At 42.3% G+C, this 27280-nt stretch overlaps 1 protein-coding gene across 4 annotated transcripts in view; it reads left to right on the top strand.

Moving 5' to 3' along the window:
* The window catches only part of GSK3B (glycogen synthase kinase 3 beta), a 120310-nt gene that overhangs the window by 31455 nt on the left and 61575 nt on the right, over positions 1-27280 (top strand). For 3 of the 4 annotated variants that reach the window (XM_015874814.2, XM_015874838.2, XM_015874841.1), the window contains exon 2: positions 11133-11326. In XM_015874814.2, coding sequence (XP_015730300.1) covers positions 11133-11326 — 194 coding nt within the window. Of the gene's footprint in view, positions 1-5654; positions 5741-11132; positions 11327-27280 lie in introns of all 4 variants that reach the window. The other variant, XM_015874831.2, reaches the window with a different exon arrangement.

Genomic DNA, 27280 nt, shown 5'->3' on the forward strand with positions numbered 1-27280 from the left:
GCTGAAAGTAACCTCCCTAGTTGGATCAAGATTATTGTCGTCATTATTCTCCTGTCCCAGCAGCACTGAAGGAACAATAGGCTCTGTTATCTTCTAGAAATAGGAGTCCTTTGCCTATACCTTCTAGACTCCTAGGATGAGGAGTAGACATAAGAAGAAAAGGAAGAGCAAGCAGCGTTGAGACCTTAAAGTCTGTTTTCTCTTTCCTCAGAGATCAAACGTGTAAGTAAGAAGACTTGTGGCACTGTTGGCAAGACAGCCTCAAGTGTTTTCAAAACCTGTAGAGATTTGACGCGGCAGCACTTGAAAAACCTCCATTTCTGGCTAGGTCTGCAACTCCTGCACAGGCCTAGGTAGAATTTCTCAGCGTTTACTTTCAGGAGGTTTTAGGTCAGTTTTCTACTTACTATTGCTTATTTTCTGCTTCATACCTTTAGAAGCGATACACTTTTAGCCTAGTATGGAGTAGCAGAACTGATTTTGTTCTTTTTATTCTCTAAATGTCATAAATAAGAGGAAGTTTTTTTTAAAAACAACCCTGATCTTCTTTCCATGCTACCAGCAAGCTGCCTCTATTTCAGGATTCCAAGCTGCAGCAGTCTTCCTTAACAAACAATTACAGGAACACTGTTGAGAACCTCAGTGGTGTGTTTAGAGCTTTTCTCCCAAAGCCCCATGTGCTGGCAGGAGGGAATCGATTCCCCAGGTGGCTGCTCTCATTCCTACAGAGAGAAATACTCCTTTTGATCGTGGCTTTTCTTTGTGCAGATTCTCATTGTGTAGGATGTTGTTTTAGTAAAATCTGTAAACTACAATAAAATTATGTGAAAACAACTGCTGTGGTTTAAATCACACTATTACTGGCCTCTCACTGAAGGAGAAATTCTTGTTAAAATAGGTTGAGGGTTCTGTATTGTTGTTGTGACCAGCACTGAGGCTGTACATGTTCCCCTGTGCCTTTATTCCCCACCCATGAAGGGTGTCAGCTCTGAGCAGCTGCTTATTTTCTTGCTCCTCTTTGAGAGTTAAAAGGTATCAAATAAACGCTTTTCATAACCGTCTTCATCTGTCTTTCTGTTGGGATTTTGGCTTCTGTGTTAGATTCCTGGCTACCTGTTTCCCACTGTGATTTTATCCTCGGTCTCATTGACACCATAGGTTGGTCTCTGGTTATCTGGTGTTGTTTCCTGGCCTTACAGGTAGTAGTGTGATAAGTACATACTGTGTTCCTCTCCTCTATAGAGTAAACTGGGAGTGTAAGGGAGGCTCCCAAAGCTGCAAATCTTTCCTTTTGATTAATGTAGTTTGCACGACACAGTTATGAAGGGTTTACATCTCAGACCCGAGGGGAAGATTGCAGGTCTTTCAAGAATTCCCCGAAGTTGTGTGCTATTAATTAATCGTTAGCCTTTCAGAGAGGGAAGGTGTAGAACCTCTGCCAGAGCTGGCAAAGCAAGTGTATCGGTGGGTGTCTGGATTGAGTGTCAGCTGTGCTAGAAGTCACCAATGGATGTATTGAGGATCGGCTGTTGAATGGCACAAGCAAGTGTGTAAATACGATCCGTTTGTAACTTGGGGCTCTTCGGTGCCCTGTCAGGGCTCAGTTACAGAGTGGTTATAAGTTATTATGTGTCAGCTGAGCTGCTATAGTCGTCTTTGGCGAACGTTAGCTAAATCATGATCCCTGATGATGTAAGAGGGAGGAATAACTAAAGGGAATTTCAAATGAGAGATCCTAGTACTGTATGGTCTTTGGGGCTTGCCTGGGTCTCTCTGATGGATGTCGTCTGATGCAGCCACAGTAATATTGTGCTGTTCCATGTGCTCCCTGTCCTCGCACATCTCATTCTGCTTGTAATCTGTAAGCTCTTTGGGGCAGGAATGACCTGACCCGAGACTATTCAAACAGGCACTGTTGTGATCGCTTTAGTACTCACTGCATAAGCTCTGGAATCACCTTATGGAAATGTGAAGTTGATCTATGGAGCCAAGCAGCGTGTGTGGAGTGGGCTTGTCTGCATGTGTGTGTGTGAGGTGGGTGGGCAGAGAGGAGAACAGAGAGAGGACCTGCTAAAAATAGCTGCTAATGTCTGCCAGACTGCTTATGAAACACCACTAGCAGCCACTGCTAAGATTACCTTAATTGTATGTTTCTGTATTTTTTTTCCAAAGCAGAAGTTTAAGTTTAAGCATTCAGGTGAACGCTTTGTTTAGTCATGGGAGAAAGAAATTCTTTCATGTTGTAGGCTGATAGTAAGCTAGTTTTTTTTTTCCCCTCATTTCGGTGTCCTCACTGTAGCTCAATACAGCTTAGGTCTGTTTGCTGTGCTGGGAGGAGTGCGTGGAGGAAGCTGCCAGAGATGGTGAAGCCAGAAAGGTGTGGGCACTGGCTCACATAGTGATAGGAAGGAAGGCTTCAGGAAAAAGTGAATATCCCTTAGAATATGACTGCATGACTTACTGCAGGTGATGACCTGCTGGGACTTGGTGGTGGCCATCTAGCAGCTGGCTGCTGCATTCCCTTCTGCCTCTGTTGGATCCAGAGGAGTCATCTGATGGCCAAAGCGATAGGGTCTGAGCTAACACAACAGGGCTCTTCCCCTGCTTTTTCTTCCCTGTGGGCTTTATATTTTCAGGGATTGTTCTGAGTTAAGCTTACGCTGGGGAAGATGAGCACACTGCAGTGTGAAAGTTGTGCTGTGTTTGCCTTGACTTCCTTAGCAGCCTGTAGAAAGTAGATGCCTTAGATCTACATGTGACCCTGCAGTGAACGTTTAACAAGACTATCACGCGAATGTACTTGAAGCTGAGAAGCATCTTGTTATTTTTTAAATGCTTGTTAGCAGTCTTCATCGTTAAGCTTTCAAATAGACTAAATTGAACTGCCTCTCTAAAATGGGGGCTTAGAACTCCAGTGGCATTTGGAATGATTGGACTGAAGCGTAGTAAATCTAGATGCTGTTGCTTAGTTAAATGTTATCAGTGGGTAAATAATGGGGCATTATCAACAAGTAAATAATAGGAGAAAAACTGTCCCCACATCTCTCTCTGTTCCTTGTGACATACTGACCTCAAAAAGTCATGGAACAGAATGATTGAGTTATACACTTGCTCTTTTCTTAATAACAAAGCTATTGTACCTTTCTGAGCTGGTACATCTTATTTTATAGCAGCATCATAGTGTGTATTACAGTGGCAGTGACTTACTTCTGCCTCCTATTTACTTCTTCCTCCAGTTATATCCTGCAAAAGCTTAGCATGTTTTACTTGGAGTTTGTGTGGCCATCTCAGTAGTTCTTTTACATTGGCAGCTTTTGAGATGATAGACATCTAGGAAGCTTCACTAACATTAGGTGTAAGCGGGATGCAAAAAAATATATATGTACATAGAATTTCCTTTGTTTCTGGGTGTCCAGATAGAAACAAAGGCAGCTCTGAATTCAGGATGGAGTGCTTTAAAAACCTGAGTGATCTTTGATTGGCTGTTGCAGCTAAAATTGATCTGTTTTGTCTTTGTGAATTGACACATAATTGATTGCAGCTACAGTCTGGCTATTGTCAATAGAGTCAAAAGAAGGATTGTTGCAGCTTTTCGTCGTTTATCTATCACTATCTTATATTTATTATCATTTGTTGATGATTTTTAAACTGAATGTGGATTTTAATTACCATGGAAAGCAGCATATTCTTTATTGAGCCACAATACTCTTCCACGAGGGCCATGGAGAACTATCTAGTTTGCATAATACAATGTAAGTATTGAGTTTTTGTGGCATTCTGAAGACGTGGAGAGATCATCAAGATTGTCCTGTGCAGGCTTTCTTATTTCAAGCCTGGTAGTTGTTGCCCAGCTACATGGTAAGCTTTAGAAGAGATTCCAGTTTGAAATAAGACTCTGTGCTGCAAAAATCAGGCTGGCTTTCAGAGTCTTCAGAAAATTCACGTCTTTGACATTTGACTTCGCTCTAGTTCTGTCCCAGACTCTTGTAATTTCTGTTTCTAATCTTTGCGTGTGATATCCTCACCTATAGATCAGGGTCCTCGTGTGATACCCTCACCTATAGATGAGGGTCCTCGCTGAAATATCTATTCCTTAAGTGTGTCTTTTCAGTATAATGCTCATTAAGTTTTGTCTCTTAGACTTAAATTGGTTGGTCTCTTAAAGTCGCATTCAAATCAGTGCATCTTTCTTACCTTTCCTAATGTCTGTGGTGTCTTTCTGAACCTCTGGTGCTTTGAATTGACACTTATGAATTCCAGTCACCTGAAATAAATACCCTGACTTTTGCATAGATGCATTTGTATCAATGCTCTTTTTTCTCTCCCAAATGAGCCTGCAGTCTGTGCAGAAATGTGGAGCCCAACGATCTATTCTCCACAAGCCACGTTACTGTTTCTGTACCACCAAAAGAGCTGGTATGACTTTTGATCTGGAATTATCATCAAAGATACAGGGTCATAGTTACCTGGGTCATCCCATTCGTCTTTTTGATTCTCCTGTATTCTGATTGCTTTCAAAAATCAACGCCATTTCTTAGCCAGCTCTTCTGAAGCCCTTGGACTCAAATTGTGAGATTCTTCTGATCTTACATAACGTCTGATGGCTGTTCTTTTCCTATGGTATTCAGTTTCAGTCAAGATGTCAGATGACATTTCCTGTGCCAAAACCAGTATACCAATATACTGAATGCTTCTGTCTTCTCTGGGGATGATTGACATGTGAGTTTTTGTTTGGTGTTTGTATTGAGCTGTTTTTGAAATACAGGGGTTTTCTTTTGCTAAAGCAAAAGTACTGGAAAAATGTTTCAAGTATTCCATTTGAGACTCCTTACTTGGAGTTTTTCTAATTCTGTTGTAAATTTAAGTCTATCTTCTGCTGTCTCCCAGTATGTAGTGTCTATTCAGTTCCCTGATTAAGGAAAGATACTGCCCAGTAACACACAGTTTAGAAAAACAATAATATTGTATTTTGTCCCCTGTACTCGCCCATAATTATTAGCTTTTATTGAAATCAAGCTTACACAAAATTGTGCAGGGAAACCATGTTACTCAGTCAGATTTACCTATCTAGGTATGAGTAGTATAATTGTGATGTGATTACAGCACCTGAGGACTTGTAGATCTCTTTCTTCTTTCACTCATCATTAAACAGGTATTTAAGTTGCCAGGAGTTTTGTTCCTTAGATGGACTGCATCATATCATGCAGATGATATTCTTGTGCTTTCTATCAAGACATTCTTGTCATGGAGTATTCAGACCCTTTGAGCTTCTCCATTAGCAATGAGCAAAAATCACCAGTGTGGTTCTGATGGACTCCCATGGCCCCTGGTCACTCATGTCCTATAAGCAGCGGTGGCAGCTGCTGGTTGTAACCTATTGCACTTGGCAAGGGCTGCATGCAGTGGTGTAGTATTTCCATGGAGTAGTGCCTGTTTGAATGTATTGAACTTAAAGCAAATTAAGATGAGAGACCATGGGAAGGGGGACGGTCTACAATATTGACTTAATATTGAGCAATATGTTCATAGGGAATTGGCTCTGAGAGTTAAAACAGATCAATGGAAGTATTTGAATCAAGTGGAGAAAGATAGCTATGTGATTTTAGACTCTAGAGAACATGATTTAGATGTGTGAGGTCTTCTTTTATGTCTAGGGCACCACATGAAACATCTAGTGGGATGACTACTGTGCATGGCAGCAGGGAGAAGTGTACCAGCTGGAGGATGGAAGGAAGTACAGGTAGGTACAGTTAGAAGGAAGGGGAGATGGAGGAGTTTGTAAACAGCACAAGGAATTGAGGTAGTATTTGAAGTAGGAAGAAAGTAGAAATAGACATCCTATTCTTTGTTTCTGCCCTTCAGAATGTGTGGAAGAGAAGGAAAATGGATTATATGTAGTTGAAAGAGGTAAAGAATCGTAGCTCTCTGTCTATATGTGCATTAGTGTGCATCTGTACTGCTCAGTCAGAAGTTAAACAGCTGAAGGGATGTAGAGCAGACATAACTTTGGACTTTCTCCAGGCCTATTCATTAGAATGTATAGTGGGAGTTGCGATCAATAGCAGAGGAAGTCTTTCATGGTCTCTGAGGGTTGAAGTGAATTTTACTGACTGACAGCTATGTTGAGTCACTAGCAAAAAGTCTACGTGCAGGACGCTTGCAGCTTTGCGCTGGCAGTAGGAGTCTGCAGCTGATGGGGATATTTATATGAGGAAATCCTTGTCCAGTATTGGAATCCATTGTCTTACCTGGGTAAACATCGTGTGGTGGTTTTTTTGTTTGTTTGGGTTTTGAGAAGCGTGCATCTGGTTCCTAAAACATGTGATTGTCTCATTACAGTAGCACTGATCCAGGTTCATTTGGGTTTAACTGGTAAATTGTACCAAAAAATGCAGAACTTAATACGAGGGCTGCTCTGAAAGTAATGCCTCCTGTTTTGTTATGTTGGCACGCAATGTCAGAGGTGGACGTTGGTGAAATGGCAGTAGAGGTTGAACCTTTCATGCTGTTGCTGTGCCACAGATGGCAGCAGAGGGGCAATCTGACAAAATGGCGGCTGACATGGAAGGGCAGATGGAGCAAAGGTGTGGAATTGAAATCCTCCTCATGGAAAAAATTGTACATGTTGACATTTATTGATGCTTGTTGAATGTTGATAGAGCACGGTGAGATAGTGGGTGGTGTGTCTCAGCAGTGACAGCAGCAATGGAAAGCCACATTCCAGATAGCCATGTAGAGTTATCACACCACAAAATGAAGAGCATCTTGATCAGCTCATCCACATGAATTGACAGACTGTGATCAGGGATCTGTCTGTGGAGTTCAGTATCTGGTTCAGTGCTTTGGCAACAATGGTGGGCATGTTGGAATATCACAAAGTTTATGCCAGGTAGGTCATATGAACAGAAAGAACGACGTATTCAAGTTTGTCAGGACCTATTGAATGAATATGAGGCTGCAGGTAATGGTTTCCTGGATTGCATTGTTAGCAGTGATGAGATGTGGTGTCAGCACTATGAACCGAAGTCAAAACATCAATCCGTGGAGTGGTGACGTATGAATTCATCTTGGAAGAAGAAGTTCAAGACACAACCCTCAATGGGTAGAGTGCTGCACACTGCTTTTTGGGATAGGATTTCTTGAAACACAGCCCATCAGCTCTGACTGCTACACTGCCACAGTGACTGAGCTGAAGTATTGGTCACGTGAGAGAAGAAGACAGTCTTCCTCTTGCAAGATGATAACATCAGGCCCCATACCAGTTCAAAGACCAGAAAACATTGCCAATCTCAACTGGACTGTCCTACCACACCCACTGTATTGTCTGGGTTTGGCACCTTCTGCCTTTCATCTGATAGAGCCAATGAAAGATGGGCTACGTGGGCATCATTTTCCTGGCAGTGGTGCCATTGTAGCAGCTGTGAAAGAGTGGGTCACCTCCACCGTTCAGATACTGACAAATGTGTCATGCAGTCTCATTGCTGGCAAAAATGCACAGCTAATGGTGGTGACTGTGTTAAAAAACAGTGAGTTTTTGGCTTAGAATTTGATGTATCAAATAGTATTATGGCACTCTTTTTATCTGTTGTCATTTCTTTGGAAATAAATCAGAGCCATTTCTTTCAAAGTGACCTCCATGTACTCAGCTGCTTTTTGGGTGCACAAAATTCGATTAATACCTGAGTTTGAAAGGGTAAGTGATCACTGTAAGATAAAATGATGACATGAGCCATGCTAATAGTTTACTGAGATGCTGGAAAACAGAGTTAGAGTTTGCCGTGGTGCTTTAATACTGTCATTTTTGAGAGGAATACATATTTTCTTCCCCAAAACTGACTGACTAACTTACCTAGTGCTCATAATTTGTCCATTGTAGTAATCGTGCTGGAAGGTAGAAAGTGAGTTAGAGACATCTGTGCATTTGGGAATTATAGTGTGTGAGCTTAAGGAGTTGTAATGTTTTGGTGTTTGGTCCTTTCTTCCTTCTATCCTTATATTTTCAACTTATCTCGGAGACCTTCTGCAATCCAAGGTGTTGAGAACATTGTGCTTACCTCGCCAGTGGGGCCACCAAGTCTGACGGCCTGAAACAAGAGGCAAAACAGATGAGATGAAAACTGTCTCAGCTTCGCGTCGAGACTTGCTGTGATGTGATGTTTCCTGGTGTTTGCTGTTGGGAATCTCAATTTGGAGATAGTGAAGATTGCTGGAGACGGGTGTTTCCTCTCCACCAGCTTTTGTCACAATGGGGCTAAAACCATATTTCCCAGATTGGTTCCAGCAAGCTCATTTATATGCTGTTTGGCTGGCAAGTTAATTCTTGCTGTCCAGACATTAAGAATTGACATACATGCTGAACTGGATATGGGCTTCTGAACAGTGTATACATGAGTAGCAAAACTGGCTTGGGGCTCCTGGATGCTGCTGTGACACAAGCACCTATTATTTGATTGCTTGGAGAAGTAGAGAGATATTTGCTGTTTGAGATCAAAGCTGTCAAAAGCACAGGGTGAATTTTACCTCACAGTAACTTAGCTTCAGATATTCTCTAATGTAGTACAGCTGAAACTCCAGCAGGGTCATATTTGGAAGTCTGGAGTCCTTACCGTGCTTCACTGAAAGAAGGAAATGGAGAGAAACGTCTAGGGGGCTTAATGCTCTGTAACATGCTGGTAAGGAAACCAAGCAATTCCTTGGCTAGCCAATTATTATCAGTGCTTCTATTTTGAAGCCACGAGTATTTTAATGAATTTAGTTGGGAGTTGTTTTTAATTGTACTTAAAGGAGCTCTGGAAAAGCTGCAGTGGAGCCAAGTGAGAAAACTCAGGGCTTGCACTTGTGGTCCAGGATATCCCAAAGAAGCTTCCAGCTCTGAAGAGCGTCCCTTAAGTAGCTCTCCTGAGACCAAGCACTTCGCATTTCAATGGGAGTTGCCAGAGATGAGTTTCCTTCTACCTTTAGAATCTGGTTTTGGGAGGGCTGGGAATGAGCCTCATTACTTACAATCTCAAAACCCCAACCTTGTGTCCAAGCCTGGAAAAAGAGGTGGGGAAGCATAAAACTCTCTTTCTCTCTGAGCAGTTGTTTGCCTCCATTTTGCTTTTAGTTGTTTTGCTGCTTTCTCTTCAAACGTGTAAATCTGCTTCTCACCTGGTGAATATTTTGGAGGAAGGGATCTATATATATCTGCTGTGAATTGTTTGGCAAGTCATCGTCACCCTTTGTGGTAATGTTCTCCTTTTTAAATCTGTTTGTTTCTCGGAGCAGTTGGATGCATAAAAGCAAACAGTTTGTAGAGACTCAAAAGGTAAGAGATGAGTAACAGTTAAGAGTGAATTTTTCAGGAGCAAATAATGGCAAACCAACCCACTCATGTGCTGCATTTCTGGATGCAGAAGTAATAGCAGATGTGTGCATCTTGACTTTAGGCATTTTCAAGCTCATTTTCCCATGAGCAGCCTAGGAAAGTAATGGACTGCTAAAAATCCCCTTAAAGGGGAGCACAGTTGTTGGGTTATTTTATTTGAGTGTAACAGGGGTTCAAGATAAAACGATATATTTACAGGGTTTCTGCAGAGTCTTTCAGCAGGTTTTTGACAATGTTTGTGATAAGTTCTGTGTAGCATTGTGAAATGGGTCTTCTTATAGTGGTTGCCCAGTACTGGAAGTGTGTGACAAGCGGACAGAATACTGTTAGGAAGCCTTGGATGCAGTTCAGCTGGTTCAAATGCGGACTCTGGTCATGATGAGAACAGCCAGGTGCAGAATGGGAAGGGGACGGTGATTGGCAGGCAGTGGTTCTGCACAGAAGGGTTTGGCACCCAAACACGCTGTGAGTCAACCAGATTCTCACATTGCAAAAGCTGCAAATGCTGTGCCGGGCTGCACAAACAAGTGTGTTGCAAGTGGGGTGCAAGGAGCTGCTAGCATACTGGGCACAGCTCAGGTAAGCTTAAGATCGAGTGTTTGCTTTTGGGTATCATTCCTGAGAGATGTCAGCAGTGGTGGGACAGGTCCCCAAAGAGAAGTACATCTTCAGGGTGGTAATGTCCTCTGCAACAGTCCTTCATGTGTTGGAGTGGGAGGAGGGAAGGTGGGAGGGGATTGAGTTCAGTTTCCATGCCTATGGGGAGTCAAGCTAGTGATATGCCTAACTGCAGTAAAGGTGACCTGAGTTATGGATTAGAAAAAATCTTGGTGTGTGAGCAGTGAAGGACTGGAAGGGGCTTCCTGAGGTAGCTGTGGAAGGAAGCTTTCTCGGTAAGCAGGCGTGATGGGCATTTTGAGTCTCGTTCATGTAGCGCTGGTGAGTGATTGCTGTTGAACAGCAGATTCCTTCTGGCTTTTCTTGCAGCCTGATTTGATAATGCAACCTGAACCGTCATAACTTAAGGACAACAAATTGTGGTGTGTGCTTGCAGGATGACTAAAACTTTGGTCCTGTTACAAGCGAAATCAGACTTTGAACTTGAGGAAGTACGCTGGTGATAAATGGTTCTCGTCATAGGTGATAATGGTTTTGTCTTTTTAGGGGGAAGCAGCTGTGTTACTCAGAGTTGCTGGTTGCTGACAGCTGAAATCCACAACTGCTGCATCTGCACTGAAACACATGTACCCATACAGCTACTTTGAGTCCCGAGCGCATGTTCCTGTCTGTGCTCTGCTGCACAGCATGAAGCATGAAAGCAAAATACTTTGTCACACTGCTGGTTTTTTATTGCCAGATATATACCAGTGTATCCACATGCTGCTCTACTGACAGCTTTGTTTCTTTCCGTTACAGGAGAGAGCGTAGGGAAATACTAGTGACACTGTTTAATGCCACTTGTCTTAACGTGATCCAGAAATAAGTACTTGTTCTGGTCATGCTGCAGATTTTATTGCTGAGTTATTTACGTCTGGAAGGGAATATTTCTTTTAATGATCAAGTTGAAACCTTGTCAGCAGTAAATGTGCGTCAGTAATAAAACACGCTCAATGGCTTTTCTGCCTTTTGACAGTTAAGTTTTTCTTCCTCTCTTATATTTAAGACGTATGTACCGGTGTAAGTCTTTGCCCTTTTCTATTTCATTCTTATTGGTGATCTTGCTTATGAGCATATTCTGATGATTTTTCTCTCTCCTACTTCCCAGGTGACAAAGATGGCAGCAAGGTGACTACAGTAGTGGCAACTCCTGGACAAGGTCCAGACCGACCACAAGAAGTCAGCTACACGGACACCAAGGTGATTGGAAATGGATCTTTTGGTGTTGTGTATCAAGCCAAACTCTGCGATTCAGGAGAGCTTGTGGCCATTAAGAAAGTCCTGCAGGATAAAAGATTTAAGGTAAGAGTGTGCATGGCTTCAGAATATTCTTTGTGAATGTTATCTTGTTTTCCATTTCTTTTATGGCAGTCTTTTTTATTCTTTTTTTTTTTTTTTCCCATTTGTTTTCATTAGAGCATGTAAACACAAAAACATCCAAGACTAAAGATTAAACAGATGTTTTTTGATAAAGGAATATAGTTTAACTTGAAATGAAGTGAGTCACCGCTGTTACTTTTTGCAGTAGTGCAAAACAGGAAGCTAAAAATCCTGATTTTCCTGATTTGATGTTGTGCTGTTCCCTGGTTGCAGACTTGATTCTTGAGACAATGAACCGGGGTAACAGGGGAAAAGTTTGTGTTGTACTTTCTTTTTTCTAGCACAGATTCTTCTCTAGTCATTAGCAATTAAACTGCTGTAAGGAACAGATGCCTTTGGGCTTTGTTCTTGGGCGTTGCCAGCTATAAAGTAGAAGGCTATGCCTGAATGCATTAGAAAGTCCCCAGGCCAAGCAAGAAGGTAACTGAGTACTGAGCCCAGGGCAGTTTGGACTGAGGGAGGGTTAATTCCCTTCATTATCTGATTCATAAATGTGATCTATTCTGATTGTTTGAAGACTAGTGAATCTTGTAAGTAGCCTTCCAAGAAGTTTATCTCTGTGTGATACTTAAACCAAATTAAGGACCATTAGAAACCTCATTACCTGCCCCTGCCCGGTGCTTGGTGTACTTGACTACTTTCTCTTATAGTTGATGGAGCTGCAGATAAGCTCATTCTAGAGTGAATGGTGGCAAAGGTAACAGATTTTACCATCTGAAACGTGGATTTCAGCATCTGGAGGTGAAACCCACAGCTTTCATGATTAGAAAGTGTATGGAGGGTTTGCAGAAGGGGCTTCAAGGGTAATCTTGTTGGCACAAGCTAGATGCAAAAGTTTCTGAGCTTAGGGATTGGAATTTAAAGCATGTTAAAGGAAAACTGATTATTTGAAACTCTTGTAAAAAGTTTTAGAAATACTTCTGAGAGCTGGAGAATGATGTTTTCACCAGCTCCTTTGCAGTTCTCATTTGTTTTTCAGTACCACTTCATGTCTACCTAGCTTCACTGGTTGTGTTTGTAATTCGTGTACTGTTTTAGTAGGAAAACAATCCTTTTGAAGTGTTTTTGGAAGAGTGTGCCTTTTCCTTGAGTCTTGAAATTGGTGTTATCACCATCACAATTATCATATCATAGAGAGAGACATCAGCTAAAGAGTGAAAAGGAAAGAAGTTTCTAAATTACACTAATAGTGCAGCATTATTTGACTTATAATTGAAGGAGATATTTAAAGTTCTTACATTGTTCTTAGATTTGTCAGATTTATTTCTGGCTTGTATTGTGTGTTAAAGGCAGCACTGGAGAAGCAGTATGGTAGAAGAGCACATTGTAAGAAAGGTAGGAGAATAATGGAAGCTCTAAATCTAGTCATTCCTGAGAGAGTTATTTGATCTCTTCCGCTTTTGGTTGTAGGTGAAAGGCTAGTGTGTTTCCCTTGTCATGTCCTGCTTGGTGGATATCATGAAATCATAGAAATCACTGAAGTTGGAAAAGACCTGTAAGATCATCTAATCCAGCTTTCTGCCTACCCATGAATATTGCTTACCAAAGCATGTCCCTTAGTACCACATCTGCACATTCCTTGAACACCTCCAGGTTCTGTGATGCCTAGTGACACCTCCCTGAGCAGTGTTTTCCAGTGCCTGACCATTCCCTTCTGAGACTAATTTTTTTTTTTAACATCCAACTCGAACCTCCCCTAGTGCACCTTGAGGCCATTCTCTCCCACCCTATCACTGTTACCTGGGAGAAGAGGCCAACCCTCATCTTGCTACAGCCTCCTTTCATGTAGTTGTAAAGAGTGATAAGGGCTACCCTGAGCCTCCTTGTCTCCAGACTGGATAATTGCAGTTCCCTCAGCTACTCCCCATAAGGTGTGTGCTCCAGACATCTCACCAGCTTCATTGCCCTTCTCTGGGCACACTGCATGGCCTCAATGCCTCTCTTATAGCGAGGGACCTAAAACTGACCACAGTGTAGTGTGGCCTCACCAGTGCTGAGTACATGAGAATGGTCACCTCCCTTGTCCTTCTGGCTGCATTGTTTCTGATACCAGCCAGGATGCCATTGGCTTTCTTGACCACCTGGGACACTGTTGGCTCATATTCTGCCAAGTATTGATCAGCATCCCCAGATCCATTTCCTCTGTGCAGCTTTCCAGCCACTCTGACCCAAGCCTGTAGTGCTGGCGTGAGATTGTTGTGACCAAAGTGTAGGACCCAACACTTGGTCTTATTGAACTCTGTTAGCTCAGAGAGGTTGTGGATGCCCTGTCCTTGGGGGTGTTCAAGGTTGGGTTGGATGGGAGCCCTGGGCAAGCTGATCTTAGAGTTGGCAGCCCTGCCTATGGCAGGGGGTTGGAACCTGATGGCCCTTGAGGTCCCTTCTAATCCAAGCCATTCTACGGTTCTGTGGACTTCTTCATTTCATTGGCCTCAACCTGTCTATTCAGCCTGTCCAGACCCTTCTGTAGGACCTTCCTGTTCTGAGGCAGATGAACACCTCTCCGCATCTTGGTGTTTTCTGCAAACCTACTGAGCACTCACTCAGCTTCCTCATCCACATCGTCAGTAAAGATGTTGAACAGGACTGACTGTATTACCGACCTCTGGGGAACACCACTTGTGACCAGTCTCCAGCTGGATTTAACTCCATTCACTACTGTATCAGTTCATGCTTTGGACCAAATTCTTAGCTTTTTTTAATCCCACGACTTTGAGGTTATGTTGTCAAAATGACCGTTTGCCCAAGCATTTTCATTTCTTCTCATTAGATGCTTGTAGTTTGAGAGGTCTTTTGTTTGTTTAAATAAACCTGTATTGGACATCTAATTAGAATTAATGCCTTCAATTATTTTTCTTCTTGTATGCCTCTTGTATCACCTGTCTTTGTCTTCAGCTCACTGTTTTATCCTGTAATTCCTAAGAGTAGCCCTCCCCTTCCTTTTTACATTTTGATCTGGAAGTGCATGTTCTGAAGTCTGAAGGCATATGTTCCTGCAGGCTGGGAGAAAGCTTCTGCTTAGACATATTTGGAAGGTGGAGATAAGGTATCTTACATCAAGAATAGTTTACAATTACTTCAGAGTGTGCTGCTCCTTGGGAACATCTGATCTGGGTTGTAAACGTTGGACTGAATATTTTATCAGGGAACTTGGAGTGCCTGTTGCCTGCACAGTTTGGTTGCAGTTCAGAAGCAGACCTGCTCTTCAGAGAGCTTGCTTGTGAAGTGCACAGTGGCTGTGCTCTTGCCACCTTAGCATGACCGCCTGGATGCTGTCATCTCAGCTGTGATGACTAGAATTCCCACTTCTCTATCATGAATGTGTGCTCTTGCTTTGATACCAGTTAGGGGAAACCCCACCATAGATAGCAAAGGATGGTAGAAGTTAGTTTGCCTGTTCTAAATCAGTTTTCTCACCTTTTGGGGGAAGAGAGCAGCACTTCAGTGCACCTGTCTGCACTGGTTGCAGTGCTGGGGTTGCGTCAGGAGAAGAGTATTGTATATAAATTAATTTCTGAAGTTCAAATAATCAGTGAAATTTTTAGCTGTGCCTCCAGCTGGTGTCTGCGTATGTCTGTATCGTGACAGATTTATCTTGAGACATGCCAGATAACTTCTTTGTTGTGTAAAAATGCTTTTAGAAAAGCCATCAGGAAGCCTTGAAACTTAGAGGACTCAGAAACTTCAGGAGGTCTCAATAGAGTTTGGCCCCTGAGCTCCTCCTGTGTTTTGTGAGTGTGGAGGGTGTTCATTATAAAAACGCAGAAAACACACCACAGTTGCTCATTTTTAGATTCCAAGAAGCTGAGATGCATTTATACAGGTTTGAAGCTAAGCTGAAAGCTGTTGCCTGAGACAGGAATTACCAGAGAACAAAACAGTGTGGTGTTTGTATTGTTTCTTACTTTCCCTTATTATGTCTGGTTTCTCCACTGAAGTAGAAGCATTGGTCTATGCCAGAACAAAATAACTGTAAAATCTTTGCTAATGTGTTGAGTACAGCAGTTAATGTGATGGTATGGATAGCTGCAGTGCTGCTACCTCTTCCTACTCTTTGTTGCAGATCAGTTGGTTCTTCAGCTGTGGCACTGCAGTTCCAGCATTGGCTGTGTTTTGAACAGGGTCTCAGTGCAATGTAGAATCTCACTGGTTAACAGATTACTGTGAGTCCAAATTCATATCAGGTTTCATAGGTTCCACTCGTGGCTGCTCTCCGTGGCCCATTTCTTGGCGCTCTGTTATCCTCGGCTACTTAGCATAGAGGAGATAGCTGATACACATTGGAAAATATGCTGCATTTTCTGAGGGCTTCACTCTACTGAGATGGCTGTTAGTGCAGTTGATCTCTCTTGACAGGGGTACACGGTACTCTGATCGAGTTAAAGCAAGCGTTTGCTGTGGTCTGAAAGCATGGGCTGTAGATAGTCCTGCCTGTGGACTGACAAACAAGGGTTTGACAGGCAGCCCATTGATAGTAGTTGGGAAGGAAACCCAGCAGGAAAGCTTTTGAGGAAGAGGTATTATGGTCTCTTCAATGCAGGCTTAGTCTCCCTTTGTCAGGTTCAGTCAGGATGTATAAAGTATTTTCACTTCTTACTATTTTAGCAAATTTATCTTCTGGACACCTGTTCCTGTGTATTACAGCTTTGCCATGGGAACATTCGGTGTGTAGATGACGGGAAGCCATCCTCCCTGTTGCAGAGTTGAGGTACCTACCATGTAGAGCTCTGTCTCACTCTGTATATGCCCAAGCTGCTGGTCTTTCAGGCACTTGATGTCGAGGAAGGGATGTTACGCCCTTTTACAGAATGAAGTGAGAGATAATCACATGGGTTTAGAATAAAAACTGTCTTTGTCTTCAGGCAGTGCTTGGGGTCTGAAATTAAGAGTGAAATATAATATAGAGGTTAGACCTGCTCTGTTGTATTGATGATCCTCTTTCTCGGTGGCCTTGTGTCATATGCCTGGGTGCCCACAAAAAACTTAACTTACTATTGTTAATTTAATGTACGGTTGTATGAGCTAATCTAGCTCTCTCAGATCACTTTCTAATGACTGATTAACATTCACACCATAAACTGAAGGCCTTCTTTCCAAATAATGTTTTCATAATTTATTCTGTCTCATTTCCAAGGACTTCCCAGTTCGAACTGGAAGCATCCATGGGATGGAAAGTCACAAAGGATAGTCATGATGATGAGAGATAATAACGTTTTAACACCTCTCTCCTAAGTCTTTGAGGGCTTTCACATCTTAGCTACTTTGAAGATCTGAGGGCTAATGAATCACTGTTGAGAAGACCATTGCAGAGGCGGCTCTTTTAGAAGGATGCCTTAATTTTATTGTTAAATAACTAGAAGGAGCACCCTCAACAACACTTCTCTCTTCTGGCTACTTCGATGTAATGCATTATGCTTGTAATGCAAGGGGAGAAGAAAGCTGCTAATATTTTCCTGTGACATTAGCCAATATTAGTAACTTCTGTAAAACAAGCAGAAAGAAGATTATTCAGCTTGACTGGAAGTCTTTTCAAAACTATCCCATCCTATTTCTATGTGAAGAGTTGCAGTCCCTCTTAAAAACTAGGGCCATCAGATATGATTTGCAGTATCAGAGACGCTTGGGTGCATGCAGGTTCAGGATATTTTTCCATGTTCTGATGAGCTCAAGGGCTGCGTTCTGTTTGAGAGGCTTTCTTCAAGTCTGTACTTTGTTGTATGGAGGCCAAATTTGTAGCTATGATCCAGCTTAGTTTAGCCTGATTAGCAGAGATGTGTACCAAGATAATAGCATTTCTTACAGCACTATTTGATCCGTCTCTTGAAAGAGAGAGCGAATATCTGAGTGAATTCTGCCATTTGGCTTTTGCTGTGGTTGCATTGCTTTCTTGTTCTCATCGTGCTGAAGAGTCTGGATAGACATCTAAATTCTTACTCTAAACCTCGTATTTCATTCAGTTTCCCAGTTTTCACAAGAACTCGGTACAGCTAACAAAGCCAAAAGTCTGTGTGTACCTTTGATTTGGCAAGTTTTGATGCTGCAAGTGTGCTGCTGGACTGAAAACTATAGCTTTGAGGATGCAGATCTGTCCTTTGTGTGTCCACTGACTCAAAAAGAAAACCATTCGAGGTATTGGCTTTTGATAGTCCTTTGACTCAACAGTCCAGATGGTTTATGTAGCTGCTGTGGTAATGATTATGGTTTTGTTGTTGTCTCTCGTGTCTACCAAAGCAGGTTATTCTGTAAGTCTGCTGTTAATGAAAAATGTATATTCCGTGAAATGTGAAATATATATTACACATAAACATACATACATATTTGTATATTTGGATTTCATATATGCACACACACATATATTCATACATAGAATCCCAAATTAAGCTGGAGGCTGCTTTGAGGCAGGTTTGAAAAAAAACAAACACTGATGTGGTTGCAATGCTATTCTGAAACCATGAGACTGAGAGCGGAGATTAAAGTTTAGAAGAATTCCACACACATGAAGGTATGGAAATGTGTACTTTCAGGAACAGAAATAGCTGTAACTCTGCCACATAGTGACAGCATACTGTAGCTATTCGACTGCAGTTGAAGATGCTTCAAAATGCCTGATGCTGCTCACATTAAATTTCATTTTCCAGGACGCTTTCCTTTGTCCTTTCCAGCTATGGTGTTTAAGAGCCTGAGAAGGAATGATATAGAAAAAACAAAACTGAGTGCAGTAGGGATAAGCTGTTCTTCATTCCTACTTGTAAATCCCGCAGCTGTTTTTGCTGGGACACACCTGGGAGGGGGCCTTGCTTGTACTTTATGTTCCTAGATCTGAGTAGCCACAGTGAAAGGTGACTTGAAAACTTCCTAGGATTTGAGTGCTGGGCTGATGTTCAAAAGCAGTTGTAAAATATGCACATCCTCTGTGTTTTTATGGAAAAGGTCTGTGATAGCCTTCAGAACTGCTGTTGTGAGTGCTCACATCTTTCCTTCTGGAGCTCAGCAATTTAGTGATTCATTGCTGCTTAAGGTCATATATAAATTTGAAGCTAATTTTTTTTCCATCTTGTAGTTCTAGTTAAGACAGAGGCAGAGAGCAGGCACGCCTAATGCTCCTGAGAGCTGGCTTTTGTACTGAGCTCAGGTATTAAAGTGGATATTGGGTGGAAATGGTGTCCCATTGGGAATCTTCTACACCTGTCTCCCAGTTGAGAAGAAAAGCATTTTGCAGTATATAAATAGAGGATTAGCTGGTCTTTGTTGAGATCAAAATGGTGCTTTTGAGACTGCTTAGAAGCTTGGTGCATACAGTTACTTCAAGGCTTTTTGCTGTACCTTTGTGTGTTCTCTCTTAGAAGTGCACAGCATGAGGTTGCCTGCCCACAGCAGATTTAGCTGAAGCGCTTTTACATCTAGCAGCGTTACGTACCTGTGCCTCTCACTTGCTGACTTCCTCTCTTATTTGATTAAATTATGCTTGATGCAGCGTGCCGTTCTTAAGGTGTGTTTGGAGTACGCTGTCAGGTATTTGTCTTCATTTTTTGCCATTTTTAACTTAAAAATATCTGGCTGCAATCTCAGGCTACATCAAATGGCGTGTCCCTTTTTGAATCTGGTACTTGCTTCTCATTCAGGTATTCTACTGTGATAACTATGCTTTGGGGGATGAAAAAGTGGTAGCTAATGAAGTGTAAGGGACAGGAAGGGTGGAACAGACCCACCTGCTGCTCAGTAGAGGTTTCCCAGAGTAAGGCCAGGAGATGGATCTGCTCAAACATGGTGCTTCCAGACCCAAGCTGTGCCCTCCGGTGCCGTCTGCTTAGCTCAGCCCTCTCAGCTTCATTTAAAACCTTGCAAATGAGCTGGCTTTATCCCCAGCTCCCTTCTTGAAGAGAAATACCACAAGTTCAGCAAGCAAAATGAGGAAGGCTACAGGACATGCGGAAATCAGAATAATTTTTGATTTTCTGCTTTGTTTTCCTGAGTAGATCTGATGTTTTCAAATCAACTGGTGTGCTCCTAGGAAGCTTTCAGAGCTGCGTAGCTGGTGTTTCCCTTGCTACTGAAGGCAATATGCAGTGCCTACTTCTGCTCTGAGTAGTAGTACAGGGATGCGAGACAATAATGAAAGCAAGCTATTTTTTGTTGAGCCTCCGTAGTGCAGAGAAAAGGACCTTCAGCCTCTGTAGGGCATATTCTGGAATTAGCAGCAGTGCTGGTTTTTCCTGTGGTTTAGATGCTTCCTGTTCCTGGGTAGAACTGAAGATGAGATGCAAGTGCCCGAATTGTTTTTAGTCTGCTCCATAGAGGGAATCCTTTTCCCGCTATTTCACATTACACTTAAAAAAGAAAAATAAACAAGCAAAGTGTTTGGTTTGGTGGCCTTCTGAGTTCATTCCCTCGTGTTCTTTTAATCCGCATTGTGCAGTGAAGTTTGGCAAAACTAAATTTAAGGATGCGAGAAACAGTGAGGATTTACTGGATGGACGTAACTCCTATATGATCTTCTGCAGGAAGTAAAACTGGATCTGAATTTTATTTGAGTGACTTCATAACAGTTGTATCATGCGATAACACCCAGAAAAAAAAAAAAGAAGTACATTGGAAAGATGATATACTCCATCTAAGGAAAATATTTACGGTGCTCAGTGTCATGGTTTTATATTGATGCTTGTTTTAAAGTTTAACGAATGATGCTGCAAATCCAGAGCTTATCCCAAACTTATACTACTTTTTTGGGCAGGAGCAGGGAAGGCACCTACTTAAAATCAGGTTCTGCTTCTTTAGAGTGAGATGTGACGAACTCTTAACTCAGGAGAATGCAGTCTCCTTTCTTCAGGGTGGGTTTCTGATTCTGTGGTGCCTGGAAGAGTGAACTGGGATGAGTAATCGAGGCTCCTCTATGTGTCATGATGCAAATACCTGCACTGTGTACATCTGTGTCCCAGAGTTTGAAGCCCTGCCTAATTGTTACCGACCCAACAAAGGTGTTCATTCCACTTGTCGGTTTGTGATGTTCCTTTGAAAGTCCCCAGCCATAGTGATTAGAGCGCTTAGTACTAAGCTAAACAGTCAAAATACTAACAGCCAGCCTGAGTCATTGAAGCATAACAATGCATATGTAATAGAACAGCTGGATCTAATTTTGTTTTTTTTTTAATTCGAGGGGCATTCTGATGTCAGAGAGCTAGATTGTATTTCCCTTCTTGTTTTTTCCTTAATTTTTGCCAAATGAGGATGAAGCTGGATCTTAAAAAGACATCAAGTCAAATATTCTGCCTGTTTCTGTGCTATTGTGCTGTTCATATGAAGATGTCTGCAGATCTGTTGATCAGTCTGAGTTTGCAGGCCCTTGTGCATTCATCTAAGTTTAATGGCACCAGAAAAATGACTCATAAAGGTTGTAGCAAGTTTTTTGGACTTGAGAACAGGCATCTCATTTATACCGGATGACTGTAGCAGTTCAAGAATGCTGACTGGTTGTAAATTAAATCATTTGTTGCAGGCTACTTAGTCCCTGAAAGGGGACAGTACAGCTTTAGCTGCTTCTCTGGAGGTTTTGGCAGGGCAGACATGCTTCCTGAGTTCCAATCTGTGCTGTTCATGGGGAATTTTTTTCTCCTTCCACACTTGCCTGAACTTGATAAGGCACCTTCATGGGGAAGTTTGGTTTTCGTGGTGAATTCTAGAGGAAGTTTAAAGAAGATGCTGTTCTGACTTCCCTTAGTGTTAATACCAAGTGTGGAAGTTGGCACTTTGAAGTTTACTGCTTCAAAACCCAGTGCACGGGGTAGGAAGTGTTAGGAAAGTTCAGTTCAGTGTGGTACGTGGATGTGTCTGTATTTGCTTTCTGACCTTGAGCAACTGTATGAGCATATTCAGACCAAGCCTTAGTGTTTTTCTTTACGTTGCTTTGCTGGATGTCTTTATAGTAAGCAAATCTGAGTTATCATATTAAAGATTATAAGAGCTGGTCATTTTTAGTCGAGGGAGTGACATTAAACTTCTGTTGTTTTAAAAACATGTATATGATAGTTATAGACTGTATTCTTCTGTTAGTGCAACATCACAGTAAACTGTACCTACATGTCTATGAGAGCTGTGGCTCCCTTGCTTACACAGGGGTTATTAATGCAACTCACTTGTCATTTGGGTACCTGCGAAAAGCATGAGAGCATATGAAATAAAAATGCTCTTTCCCCAGCATACTAGAAACCACCGGGGATGATTGAAGTTAGCGTTCGAAAAGCCAGAGCAAATAGTCATTGGCTTGATACAGTGCATGCTTTTTCTCTTTTTTTTAACCAAAAAGTCAACACAGGTTGGGACAGGACAGAAAAGGACATGGTTTGCAAATAACATAACTGATTTCCTGATAGGCCGTGACTCTGACTCTGTAGCTGTGAGTAACAGGTATAAAGGTTATCTACGGCTTTTTGGTAAGGCTAACAGATCAGAAGAGGAAGGAGTATGAGACATAGGAAAACTAGGGCAAACCTGGGGGTTGCCTGTTGTGTTGGAGGCACAACAGAGCCACTGCACTCATTGAGCAATTTGTGGTAGCATGAAGGCCAGCAATTAAGGAAGGATAAACAGTGCAAGGCCTCCTGGTTTGGGCTCTTCTGATGAGTGGCCTGGAAAGGGTCCGCCTTGCTAGTGGGAACATCCTGTACTTAGTGCAAATGCAAGGCACTGTGTGCAGGTAGAAGTAAGTCCCTTCCTGGCGAAGCACTGAGATGTGGCATCCTGTTCTACTGGCTTGTCTGCATGGGTAATAAGGCCGTAGGTGACTTTTTGAATTGCTTTCAAAGGTCATTAAATTCAAGTGAGATTTCTGAATTCAGCTGTCCTCCCAAACTCTTGCAATCTTAACTTACCTTTAGAGTCTATTCGAATTAAATTGGCCTGAATGTCAGTATAACTCCAGATATGGTGGCTGTGTCTTAATCTGTTGTTCTGTGCTGTAAATACCGGAATGCATTGGTAGCAGCACTGTCTTGCCTACATAGGCAAGCAGTGTTGCATCTGAAGCACAAAGTTACTTTGATGTTTTATGCTGAAGTCACTTTGAATGCAGAAGAGTTTCAAGACCCTTCTTTACATGAAGTCTCCCCCAGAATGTGGAAAGTATTGTTCAGTGTGCAGGGATGGGATGAGGAAGTGAGCAGGGGAGCAATCCTGTTGAAACACAAGGCACCTGGTAGTATTTCTCTGCATCTTTGATGAATGTGTTACTACTTAACAGTAAGGTAAGCAGGGGCTATCCTCAGAACTTTCTTTCTAAAAGTAAATTTGCAAATCTTGTTCCTGTGACACTTGATCTGGGTAGTTAAAGAAGTGGAGCTGCTGGCATTTGATCTTTGGTCTTGTCAATTCAGATAACCAGAGGCTTTTATATAGCGTGTTCATTCTTGAGTTTTGTGCAACTCCAACTCCTAGGAGATAAGGTACTGTAAAGTACAAGATACTTTCAACTTCTTAAGACTGGTTTAAATTCTTACTTGCTAGGCAGACTTATTGCTTACTACATTTTGTATCATACTTCTCCAGTTCTAACATACAACTTATAAACATTCCAGGAAATAGAATAAAGCAAAATCTGAGAGGGGTTTTGAAACAAGTTTCGTTTACATTAGCTTGTAGTAATTTTTGGGAGGTCAATTCTTAAATCTTTCAAAACTTTCAGAATTGCATTTTAAAACATTCCAGAGGAATTCACAAAATGTTATGGAGTAAGTTTGATATTTCTAGCTCGTAAAGCTGTCAGTGGAAAGCATTCAGTACAGAAATGGGCAGTAGAACTCATGTGATAAGTTGTTTAAGCTTTCTTCTTGTGCAGTTGAATCAGTTAGGGAGAAATTCCAGCTTCTCAGTAACAGCACAGAGTCCATCTGGGCTCATAGATTTTCCTTTCTGCACAACAACCCTGCTTGATTATCGATAAAACTGTGTTGTTTCTGAGTTTAGGAGGAGGGAGATAACATGAGAGGTGGACTCATGCAAGTCCCATTGCTCTACCTATGTTAGTATTTCAGGCTGGCTTTGAATATAGCTGGTTTTCAGAAAGATGTTGAAACTTATGTGCATCCTTTTTGGTCAGTGCTATGTAGGAAACCTGGACAGTGCTTTCTGTATCCAGAAATCTTCATTGCTTTTGGTAACAGTAGACTGATGACTTAAGGACTTAATTCTTAGCATTTCAGTTCTTCTGAGTTCATCAGTTTATTCACTGCAGGGCTTTTCCCTTTTGTAACCAATGAGATGAGGGCCCTGAAGATGAGCCTTCATTACCTGGCACAGTGCATCTCTGTGGCAGCCCGATACTGTAACTGCATCCTGGGGAAGCTGGGTGCTCTGCAGAGAGACCTGTGTGGTTGGCGGACTATCAGTTGTTGAGGCTTTTATATTTTATGACTGCACTTTCTTAAAATAGCTAACAGGCTTAATATGGGAGGTTAAACTTGGATATCTTTAGGTTTTAGGGTCCCAGGTGGCTTATGAACTTCTTGCAGTCTTCCTTAGAAGCATCTGATGATAACTGCTGTTGAGATACCACATGATGCAACGCCCAAGAGGCCAAGTTTTCTTGGCTTTCTTAGAACCTTGGATTCAGCAGTTTTATTTCTTTTTTTGTGACAGAATTACGTGGTAATTCTCATTTGATTTTCAGAAATGAGGTAGAGACCGTGATGCTCCTAAAACTACTCCTGTCTCATACAGTGACGATGCCACTATGGCTAATTCCCAACTACAGCTTCAGCTTTTTACTTTGCCTTTCTTGTCAGCGTGGTGGTCTCACACTGATGCCATTGGCAACCAGATGTACGAATTGACCTCTAAGCTCTGTGCTGTGTGCTTTGGACTCTGAGGCAGACTGTGTGACACAGTGCTCACTTATTCAGGGGCATAAGCCTGGGCCACAAGACGGGGCAGATGGCTGGGTCTGGGGTGCTGTGACTGCTGGCCACAGCTGGCTGCCTGTCACTGCAAAGTGCTCCTGAAACCCTAAGTTTTCTAAGGATTTTTGGGGAAAGAAAAAAGTAACTGCTGGAAGTGCGCTGGTGCTGACTAAGGGAGAAACTCCTAAGTCAGGAGTCTGAGTGCCCATTTTAGCAACTGTGAGCACTAACTCATCTGGTAAGTTTGTAGAGGATTTGTACTGCGGTATGGTTGGCTTTCCCTTTTTAAGTGGTAGATTTCTTGCATCTAGCAAAAGATCAACCAGTGACATTGCTTTGCAGCTGTTGCCTTTTAGTATAAAAATACGTACTTGAGGGAGCTTGAATTGTTTTAATATGAGGCTACAAAGAACTGGTTTTGAAACACATGTGGCTACCATCTGAAATTCAGTAGGACGTAGAATTTCTTAGGCATGCCTATCTCAGACTCAGCATTTGCACGTGGAGGTTCTAAAATGTAGCAGTAACTAATAAATGCAGTCATTTGCTGATGACAAACTTGCTACCCTGCATTCCCCACCCCTCAGAGCAGGAGCTGCCCAGTCTCTCTTTGAGTTCAGCAGTGAAAGGTTAACCTTTTAAAAGCTCAGTCATCTGGGAGCTCGTTATTACGACTTGTACTTCTGAAAGTTTTAATTATTGTTGGCAAATAATCATCTGAAGGCAGCTAATTTCACTCACCAGCTATGCTCCCTCCTTATTCTCTGCTTGATTTTCACCCCTGGTTTCTCTTTCTTGTGTCCTTACGTTTGGATGCTTCCATCAAGTTCTTAGGGAGGCAGATATTTTCATCTGGATTAAAATGAAAGCCCCTAATGACTACTAATATTAGATATCTTCTGTTAATGTGGAAGTAGTCTGAGGTGAAGGACAAATAAACATTGGAGGCAGTGCTGACCTGTACCCTAAAAAAAAAAAATCACAAAAGAAAAGGGAAAATAGATTTTGTTAGACTTGAGGATGAGAGGTTTTTTTCTTTTGAAAGTCCTTTGACATCTGTTTGCATGAAACATCTGCTGCGTCATATGTAAGAAGAGAAGGCCAAGAGTAATAAAGCATTTCATTAATGTTTAATAGCACAGCGATTAGCGATTCAGCGAATGTCTGTGCCCATGGGAGATTGGAACTTATTTGATTAATAGATTAATTGCAACCTGTTCCGGTTGTAATTGCAGGTGTAGCTTTCTACGGGTGTTGCAGATTCACTCGCACTGATGTTATAGGCATGCTTACACTTTGTTTCCTAGCTGAAGAGCTGGAAATCAAAATAGAGAAAAATCCATACAGCGAATTTCTGAAAGGAAAATGATTTTTGCTCTCAGAGTTTTTCAACAGAGATCTTCTGTGCTACCTCTGAGAAAGAATGCCTATTATCTCTGAAAGCACAGGGCTGCCTTCTAGAAACTACTTTTTCTTTCAGTTATTATCTTTCCTGCACTTTCTTATTTCAGTGTCGTAATGGACTTTAACCATCTCTCTGAATTTCACAGCTAGTTCCATTTTTTTCCAACTTTTATCCTGGGCGTGCTGTAATTCCTGCTGCTTCTGGCCTCACCCCTGGCAGAGCACGGTAGATGCTGCAGGACTGAGGTCGAGAACTAAGCAGTTCATCAGGTCACAGGCTTTGGAACAACCACTTGAAAATGATTAATTGAATTTCAGGTTGTGGTCTGAAAGAGACATGAGGCTGTAAATCAGTTTCTGTTCCAAGTTTGGTCTCGAGCTTCCTGAGAGCTGGCAGGAATCTAGAAATGGTATTAAGTCTCTGAGAGGCTCTCAAGCTCACTTCCATTCAAAGAGACCATGGTGAGCTAACGAAGAATTTGATTTCTTCCCTTCAGTTAACCACTGAGATGTGGGGAGGAAGTGAAAGAAGAGACAAGATTTTTCTTCTGTTCCCTCGAGGGACTAGAGCTTGTCGTGTGCTCTCTTAAAAATAAGCTGTTTGTCTTTCCAGCTGCAGAAACAAGTGTATCGTAGCTGTATGAAGCCTAAGTTTTCTGTCTAGGGACTGTGCCCTGCATTGGCAAGAGCAGGCTGGAGCAGGTTACATAAAATGGCACTGTATGGGTTAGCAGGTAGGTGGCCCATTTGTAAGAAGGGGCACGATGCCTGAGTTTTTCAGTAAATGCCCACACAGGGTGAAAGTAAGGCGTGCTTTAGTGTCTCTATTTTCTATCCAGCATACCTTTCTGACAGCTCTCACTGCTGCGTGGTGGAGGTGTAACCTGCCTAGCTTTCCAGGGGTTAAAGAAAACCAGCCCATATTCAAGGCAGTCTCGTGCCAAACTGATGCTTTTTACCCTGCTCTGTACCCATGGCACGGCTGAAGGTCGCTGCACTCAGTAATAATTTTTGACTAGAATAGAGCTGACACACACGGTTTGTGCTCTGACTCTTCCTGGGTGTTCTGCATTAACAGCTCTCAGGCCAGCGTTCAGAAGCGTTGTGCTCCGCTGCCTTGCTGTGCGTCTCCATCTTCTGTCACTTCGGGATCTTAACCACCAGATTTTTGCATGAGGACAAAGAGTGGAAAGTTTGGCAGCGTTGTGGAATTTGGTGGGGAAAGGAAGCCTGCATTCCTTGCGGTTGTGTGGTGACAAAGCATGCTGCGACTGCACTGCAGACAGATGTGCACAAGTATTCTGTATCTTGGGTCCCTTTGTTCACGCTTCTTTCACAGAGTGGGTTTGTTATCCTCCTGTTGCATGGGTGCTCAACATTTAGCTTTTCCCTTCTGCGAAAGGCTGGAATTCCTCCGAATCGCCAGGAGAGGTGCAAGGGAAGGGCTATGCCTGTATAGGGTGATGGTATTGAAAGCAACAGCTTCGCAATTATGCTGTAAGCCGCTGGTTGCTATCACTGATGCCTTTTTTTCCCCTCAGGGAAGCCATGAATGCTAACAGTGTGCTAATGAGTATGATAGCTG

The sequence above is a fragment of the Coturnix japonica genome, chromosome 1 (genome assembly GCF_001577835.2).
Source record: "Coturnix japonica isolate 7356 chromosome 1, Coturnix japonica 2.1, whole genome shotgun sequence".
NCBI lineage: Eukaryota > Metazoa > Chordata > Aves > Galliformes > Phasianidae > Coturnix > Coturnix japonica.